The following is an 8,620-nucleotide window of genomic DNA, read 5'->3' as shown; positions in this document are numbered from 1 at the left end:
CCCGTCCTCCCGCCCTATGAGTCTGAACTTTGAACCGCTGTAAAAGGGGCCTCCAAAAGGATGGACCCGGTTTTCATTGGTTTTAATCAGGATGCCAGTGTAATCAAGCAGCCTAAAAATAGTGACCCAGTCTACACACTGTATTTTCGCAACTAAAATAATGACACTTAGCTTATATTTGAAGCCTGGTGGCTAATTATATACAAATAATAATAAATTATTATTTGTATATACTTAGATCTATAAAATTCAGAGGCCACTTTAAGGTCAGGGCACCCTAACCTGAGTGCAGAAATCGCTTCATTTTATTACAGCATTTATCCTAGTCCTATACTGAGACATAGAACATACCTAATAAAACCATCCGAAACCATCAAAATTAGTCCGGTTAAACTGAAGTTGTACAAAACACATTTGAGAGAGGGGTTTTGGTACCGTCTAAAAACCAGCATTTTAATTGGTCGTGTAAATTGGCATATTTAGTTGTATATTTATTCGTCACTATTTTCAGAAGGTGGGGTTATGATTGTAATCCGCCTCAACACAAAGAAAACCAATAAAAACTGCAGTTCTTGCACCAAGGATTCATTAAAAATGTACGCTATTTAAGTCCTCAAATTGGACGTTCGTATTGCACTGCTATGGGGTTACGCAAATGACTGACAATTCATTCAGTCAATAATAGTTTGATATACACAGAGTTTGACCAATCATAGAGAACAAATATCAGGGAATGGGCCGTCCGTGGCAGTTAAGATAGGTAACACCATCAGCGCTCTCTCTCGACCGGGCACCGTAATAGAGGACGTTGGAGTCACTGTGAAGGGAGAATTCACCAAATCACAAAATAAGATAACCGATTGCAAGTTTCACGATGTTTTCCCGTGTTGCAAGACCTGCTTTTAACATCACCCGGAGCCTATCCACCTCCTCGCAGGTAAATTGACATAAGATAAAAAATGTTAGCAAGGGCTAGGGCTAAAAAGTTGAATCACCGCGTAGCTAGCTAGTTAGTTAGCTAGCCAACGTGTTTGCTAATAGCAGATATTCATGGTTGAAACTGGCCAGCGAACTAACAAGTCGTAGCCTATCTTTGGCACCCGAATGCAATATCATATGGAGATAGTAGGTGCATATTTAGCTAGCAAGCTTGCTAAAATTACGCCAGGATAAAAATGGCAATTGTTAGCTGGTCTGCTAACTCTTAACTGGCCCCAACGTTGCCAAACGACCGGTCGTTTCTTGCTCTAGCTATCAGTACATTTCTTAGTAGCTAATTTTATACCTGAACGCATCTATACCTTATCTGACAGCTGTCAGATAAGGGGATACTTTGCAAGAATTAGTCTGTTGTTTCAGGATATGTAGCTAGTCTAAAGCCTTTAAAGGTGCAGATTGTTACGTTAATGTTATTTAGCTACGACGTTTGTCTGTTAGTAAATTGGTCTATGACTATAGTCGATAACGTTAACTAGTTGGCATACAGTAGGCAATTTCCATTGGACAATGCTAAAATTAGGGGTCACGGGTATAGTAATTACTCATTGGGCGTGCGTGTCTAACTGGCAAGGGTTTCTCAAGATTGCGCACTAATTCCTTCCAGTTCTCTTGGACACTGCATATTCTGGCTAGTAATATTAGCGGACTGCTTTTGTTCACCACTATCACCACACCAGCCAATAACGCCATCTTATCCTCTTACTTTCTACACCAACTGCCGTTGTGCTTTGATCCACATGGCCCGCTGTCACTAAGCATTTTGTGTCTCACGGTTGTGGAATTGCTACGTTATGCGTGGGGGCGTAGCAAATTCTTAGTGCTACTACGTAGTCGAATGTTGACTTGTACCGTTAATTATATTACGTTAGCTAGCTAAATGGCTGTAATTTTAACTGTTCCACGTGTGTAAATGCATTTACTTACCTGGTGTAGTTGGCTAACTTGGCGCTAACAATATGACTTTTGATGTTGGGTCAATCGTGTGATTGTAAAGAAACTGATCACAATAGTCAGGCTATCACCTGAACCACATAGTTCACTGCTGGTTAGAAATAAGACCGGTTTGCTGCAAAGTACAATTTTCTGATTTTCGATTTTGAAAAATCAATTAATGACATTGAGACCGCTATAGCAATGTTAGCTAACGTGAGCTTGTCAACAAAAATCTTGAGTAGCACCTATCATATGAATCTGAGGGGGGAGGGTTCCAAATTGAGGGTCATTGAGTAAATGAGTTAGCTAACGTTGCTGTTTTTTTAGTCCTCCATTTGCATTGATGTATTGGGAAATGCGTTCTGTTTTTTTTATAAATCTACAAGTGAATGACCCCGTAACAAGTCTTCCTTAATGTTTCTGGGTAACGTTAACGCATTGCAAGGTGCTGTACTGACCTTGACACAATGTCCACTGATTGTAATGTATTGTGCCGTATGTGTCATGTTGTATACAGAAACTGTCTGCCAAGTGCTAGTTTTTCTTAAACCTTCTTAAGATTCGCCGTTCTTTTTCTTAACTTTTCGTGGGGAAAGCTTACTTGTGCTTCTAACATACTCCAGCACATCGCATTGAATGCCTCCGCTCAGGCCTTGTAAAATCCCTCAGCACAAGCATTTAAATCTCTTGCAGGCATGTTCTCGGCTGTGATTGGTTACAGGCACAGATCCAGAAATATTATACTTGTGGGTTGTGACCTTTTCCCTGTGGGTGATTAGGCTGTGAACGGTTGGGCTCAGGAAGTCTTCTAATCTAGAGTCACTGAGTTAGGTTAATTTACAGACATTAAGTTTTTTCTTTTTAAATTTCTTTTGCTCAGTGTAAAATGGTAATTTAGCCTTGATCATGTTGTGACTTCTGTCGGTAGACCCCAGAAATGGTTCAGATTCTACCCTCCATCTACATGCCTTTGTTTGTGTTAGTCAAATATTGGTGTGGCTGTGTAGTATGAAGGTCCATATCATCCCCAGCGGGGATTGTATTAAACATGTCAATTCATCGATGGCAAATGCACTGTGTTTTTTTTTTTTATCATAAAGGCATGATATGTTTTGTTGCGCGCCTACAAGACAAACAAGCCTCGAACAAGTCTGACACGTGAACGCTACAAGTAAATTAATTGAAGTGGTTTTACCTGCGCAGGTTGGCACAAATATACTGTGACTTGGGACCAAATTAAGTTTTCTTGTCCTGGCTGCTGTTTGGCTTGCTCAAGCGCGTGCGGTCGTGTCAATCTCTCATCTGCCCCCCCCCCCAGAACAATGCCAAAGTGGCGGTGCTGGGTGCGGCCGGGGGCATCGGCCAGCCCCTGTCCCTGCTGCTGAAGAACAGCCCGCTGGTCAGCCAGCTCTCCCTCTACGACATCGCTCACACTCCAGGAGTGGCCGCCGACCTCAGCCACATCGAGACCCGGGCCCACGTCACGGGTGAGTAGCCGCCTCGGTTCGAGACGAATCGTTTCGTTAATGCCGGTCCGCGACCCCTCTCTAAATCTCTCTCCTCCCACAGGTCACATCGGCCCAGACCAGCTGGGCGACGCCCTTAAAGGCACCGATATTGTCGTCATCCCTGCCGGTGTTCCCAGGAAACCAGGTGGGTAGATTCTTTTTTTTATTTTTATGTGTTTTTCCTCATTTCTGCAACCTCTGCTATCGGCTCTGGAGAGCACGGATGTGCATGTGGTCTCCTGTGAAGTGCGTGGTGTTAGCCACTGCTTTAGCCCTTGGGGTTTCTCCCCAGTTTCGCTTGTTAGCAATACCCAGTCCTAGTAGGATTCCACATCTACCTCCACTGCAGTCCTGCAGGGTGAAAATTGGCAATAACCTCCTCTAATGCAAGCAAAGTCAGCCAGTGTTTCTTATTGGCACTTAGTTTGTAGCGACTGTTGCTAGTCAACATAACACACTTGGAGGACAGTGCCATTTTCCCTTTTGCTGGCACAACTTGTGTAGGTACTGCATTGGCAGAAGTCACTGGACGGCGAAGGGGAGGGAGAGAACCACGCCGGAGAATTATTTGGCACGTTATTACAAATGTAGAATGTGTTGTGAAATGCTTACCTGCTTATTATAGGCATGACCCGTGATGACCTCTTCAACACCAACGCCACCATCGTGGCCATCCTGGCCGACGCCTGTGCCCGCCACTGCCCAGAGGCCATGATCTGTGTGATCGCCAATCCAGTGAGTCTGGCTGCCCCCGCCCCCGCGTCTGTGACCTCACTGCCCAGAACAGCTTGCCCTTCTGGTCTCCTGTTACCGTGCTCAGTGTAGCCTTTTCTGAAGAGTTGACATTTCAGCGAGCGGGAGCGTCTGTGCTGTCACCTGCATGCCTGCTGTGTGCACGGAAAACATATTGCTTTTCTTTGTACATTAATATGTCAAGGAAACTGAACACCATTGGCTTTCCGGTCAAGGCATTGTTTGAATTCTTCCGAGCTAAATATACACCGCGTTTATATTTTGTTTGGGTCACGTCTATTTGCATTTTTCTCTCAAGTGCCGCTTGTCAAGAAACTGTCTGGTATTTTTGTCCCTTCTGGCCATAGTTCGCTAAATTATATTCATATAGGTGCATAAAAAGCAGCTTTGCAATGTGGGTATTTTGTTACACTCACGCTAGTTGTCCATTTGTTTGTAGGTGAACTCCACAATCCCCATCACATCAGAGGTCTTGAAGAAGCATGGTGTTTACAACCCCAACAGAGTGTTTGGAGTCACAACATTGGACATTGTCCGTGCAAACACCTTCGTTGCTGAGCTGAAGGCAAGGAAAAATAATGGGTTATTGTGGGAGAAGTGCAGAAAGGTCAAATGTCGGTAAATCATTATTTTGAAGAAATATTTAATAAATATACACACATAGAACCTTTCAGTTTATTCAACAATTTGTTTCAATTTTATGTCAACATGTTTAGATTTAGAGGTGTATGATTTTTTTACCAGTTGGAATTACCATTTTAAGTGGTTGGTTGAATACATATAGAAGTGTCCTGCCTAGTGGTCTAACAACTTTAAGAGTCAGATTTTGTCAGTCTTTCCTCCACGTGCATTTTCTTTTCACCACATATTGTCTAATTGAAAGTTGGATGCTGACTGTCGCTGTTTTTACCCAGGGGCTGGATCCTGCACGGGTCAATGTGCCAGTGGTTGGAGGTCATGCTGGAAAGACCATCATCCCTCTCATTTCACAGGTGAGACCCAAGAGCTTCTGTTTAATGAATCGATGAAAGCTTCCTTGAACACTGGGCTCCACAGGTGTATTAATTTTGTTAGATATGCAAAGAAACTAATATTAGTACTATATTACAGTTTAGATTCATGTATGTGACTACAATTGCGTGGTCACACGAGGGTGGAAAAAGGTAGTGTTTTGTAAGGTGAACCTTACAAAAAAAAAAAGAATAATAATAATTGGGTATAACATTTTACTGCTTCTCACATCTGTGTGAAGTTTGTATATCAAAAATGTCTGCCTCATCACTCCGTGTCACTGAAAATTCTGGACAGACAGGTATGCACAATTTGTATGAAAACCAGCTGAATCGCAGTAAAATGTTGTTTGCCATTTGAAGTTACAAAATCCGAAAGGCCATGCATTACCCTCGCTCAGCCTGAATTTGTCGAATTTCAAGTTCTGTTGTAGTTAGTAGGGGCATCCATGGCATAACTCACTTTCCCATGTTGCAAGAGAGTCTTTGTTGCACAAGAAGCGTGCAGCAAGAATTTTCCTGTTGCGGCATGGACACGTCAAGATAAGCGGAGAGGAAGTGCTGCAAGTGAGGTCTCTGCTTTGTAAATGAAACTGTAAAACAAAAAGTCCAGCACAGGGAAACGCTCTTGGGCATCTTTCTCAATGATTGTCCTGCATGTCATCACCAAGTTGGCTGCTACACATCAGACTGTACTGTTCAAAATCTTCATTCCTCACTAATTAGGGTTTGGTGCTGGCGCTGAGAACTGCTGACCCAATAAGCGTCTTTGAGCCCTTGGGTTGTGCCCCGCAAGCCCTAACTTAGTGGTTATTTTCCCATAGTTGAACTAGGCAGTAAATGCAGTGGAACTAGTCTAGATGAGGGCCCATGATGGTGTCTGTTTGAGAGGAGTTGGTAGCCGTTTCCTACATTGTGGCTTATCCTTAACTGATTGTGTTTGTGGCCGTAGTGTCTTGCCAAGTTTAAAAGTATCTGGCTGTGAAAACCCCAAGAATCAAGTAAGGAGTGCCCAATGTCTTCCTCCACCTCACTGATCTTACAACATAGGTGATGTAATTGTCAGTCAACAGTCTGTCACTTGAGCTTGTCACAGTCTGTTATGAAAGTCTCATGATTCACAATCTTAAATGTGGAAAAACTCAGAAAGGAGGGGGTTCTGTCTGCCTTCCTTGTAAAAAGAAAAAATACTGCTAAATAAAATCAGGTGTAGAAGAAAATATGTTTTCATTGCCGACAAACGTAATCCTTCTTCTAGTGTAATAGTGAGATCTTGTTTGGGGTGGGGGGTCATGTGATGTAAGTTGACATAAAGCTGTGGAACATACAGTCAGGCTTACTTTAAAAAGAGAACCCGGTGCATATGCACGATAGCACTGTTGAATGTGATCTGAAATGACCTTGAAGGGTTTGCGATTTCATCTGGCTATCTCCTCTTTCACTGTGCCTCAGAATGTGTGGTGGCAAACTTGTTTGGTCTACTTCACAACTACTGGTCCTGGCTCACGGTCACATTGATTTTGAGTTAAATGGCTGTAGGAGAATAATGGGTAATATAAGCTAATATTAAGAAAGGGATGACAAATGGCCATGCTCACGATACTGACCGTAATGCATTTTACATTTACATTGGAGGCGTTTAGCTGGTGCTCTTATACCGAGAAACTTACAGTTAGTAATGCAGTACTGGTCATAATACTTTGATGAAGCACTGTTTTGTGGACAGGAAATATAATTCCCGCTGTGGAAAATGAACAGGGGGCCGGAAAATGTGCTGAAAGACAAGATTTTAAAATTTAATTGTGGTATTGCGGTAAGAATAATAAAGCGACCCCGTGGCTGGCGGGGTACCCCTCGCCTCATTTGGGGGGGGTTTGTTCTGATCCGTACCCCTCGTCGTTTCCAGTGCACGCCCAAAGTGGAGTTCCCGGAGGACAAGCTCGCTGCCCTGACAGGACGCATCCAGGAGGCCGGCACCGAGGTGGTGAAGGCCAAGGCAGGGGCAGGTGAGTCTCGCCCCCCGGTGGAGGAGCATGAAAATACACCGGCTCTCAGACTTATCTGTAGGAGTATTTATTTTATTTTTTAAAAATTATTATTATTATTTTATTTTTTATTCAGGTTGGCTGCAGAGCTATACAGTGCTCATTTTAGGAGCATTTGCTCCTGAAAATTGATGTGTGTTAATTGGGTAAACATAATTTAGGAGCACATCTGCTAATTGGGATCCATTAGTGTGCGCCTAAATTTTTCAGCTTAAGAACACGTGCTTTTTTGGAAAAATGTTAGCGTAGAGCCCTGGGTTGTTGTATGCTCAAGCCCAGATGCTCCATCTCTAGAGCATATGGAAAAGGAAGCTTCAGTTTGTAGTATTGGTTCCTCTAAAAACATCCCAGGTTCTGATTGGTTCCATCACATTTAACCAGGTACACCGGAAGCAAGTAACTGGTTTATTTCCAAAGCACGTTGCTAGACTTGTGTCATCAGTGTTCACCTGATCAGGTTTTCACCGTATCGTACGGATTATGAGCCTGGCGGGTGAGGCTAGGTGCTCTGTTGTGGGCGGGGCCTCATTGCGCATCTCTTGCCTCTCAGGTTCTGCCACGCTGTCCATGGCCTACGCGGGGGCCCGGTTCACCTTCTCCCTGCTGGATGCCATGAACGGCAAGGAGGGCGTTGTGGAGTGCTCCTTCGTTCGGTCCGAGGAGACCGAGTGCAAATATTTCTCCACCCCTCTCCTCCTTGGGGTAGGTATTTGCTGCACTGTTCTGATGAATGTGTGGTGATGAACCGCTGCGCACTTTTGAGGAATGATCATCGGCGTACTGTATTGTCCCAGACACACATTTGTTCAGGGTACCTGTAAGATGGATGTTGTTTAAGCCTAATTGTATACTGCATATATTCTGTTCGTTTTCAGTTGTTGGGATGAACGATTGTAAATTTGGTGGTACCATCTACAGCCGGCTAAGAATGGCAGTTCTGAAGAGCTGTAAATCACAAGCCATTTTGTTTTTTTGTTTTTTCCCTGCAGAAAAACGGCATTGAGAAGAATCTGGGCCTTGGCAAGCTTTCGGCCTTCGAGGAGAAGCTTGTGGCCGACGCCATAGGCGAACTGAAGGGCTCCATCAAGAAAGGGGAGGACTTTGTACAGAACATGAAATGAGAAGGCTGAAGCAGCCAAATTAAGACCTCATTATTTATGTCATGTTACTTGCTTGGCACCAAGCTCCTCCCACAATTCAACTCCGAATCATGACATCTGACAGCACTTGTAGGTCTTTGTTACTGTCCAGAAATGTAAATGATATCACAAATAAACCGTCTATGTTTTATCCCCTCGTTCTCAACGCATTTTAACCTGGAGCGCTCTTCTCTTTAGCCAGTGTTTGAGAGAACTGATCTTTTTGCACTTTT

General features: G+C 43.6%; 1 protein-coding gene across 1 annotated transcript; it reads left to right on the top strand.

The window, feature by feature from the left end:
- The first annotated feature begins 756 nt into the window (after positions 1-756).
- Positions 757-8,538, top strand: mdh2 (malate dehydrogenase 2, NAD (mitochondrial)). Its single transcript, XM_064352348.1, has 9 exons — positions 757-937; positions 3,251-3,419; positions 3,502-3,585; positions 4,066-4,175; positions 4,633-4,758; positions 5,108-5,185; positions 7,110-7,209; positions 7,799-7,950; positions 8,238-8,538. Exons 1-9 carry the CDS (start codon positions 875-877, stop codon positions 8,367-8,369), a joined length of 1,014 nt encoding a protein of 337 aa, XP_064208418.1. The 5' UTR covers positions 757-874; the 3' UTR covers positions 8,370-8,538.
- The last annotated feature ends 82 nt before the right edge of the window (positions 8,539-8,620 follow it).

Source organism: Anguilla rostrata, chromosome 9 (genome assembly GCF_018555375.3).
Source record: "Anguilla rostrata isolate EN2019 chromosome 9, ASM1855537v3, whole genome shotgun sequence".
NCBI lineage: Eukaryota > Metazoa > Chordata > Actinopteri > Anguilliformes > Anguillidae > Anguilla > Anguilla rostrata.
The sequence above is the reverse complement of the archived record's forward strand: the minus strand, read 5'-3'. Positions and strand labels throughout refer to the sequence as shown.

Bases quoted from the DNA above. Each gene is read 5' to 3' on its own strand.
- mdh2 (XM_064352348.1), top strand. From the start codon at position 875: ATGTTTTCCCGTGTTGCAAGACCTGCTTTTAACATCACCCGGAGCCTA. The intron at 938-3,250 runs GTAAATTGACAT...CCCCCCCCCCAG, and splicing joins GCCTATCCACCTCCTCGCAG to AACAATGCCAAAGTGGCGGT. The intron at 3,420-3,501 runs GTGAGTAGCCGC...CTCCTCCCACAG, and splicing joins GACCCGGGCCCACGTCACGG to GTCACATCGGCCCAGACCAG.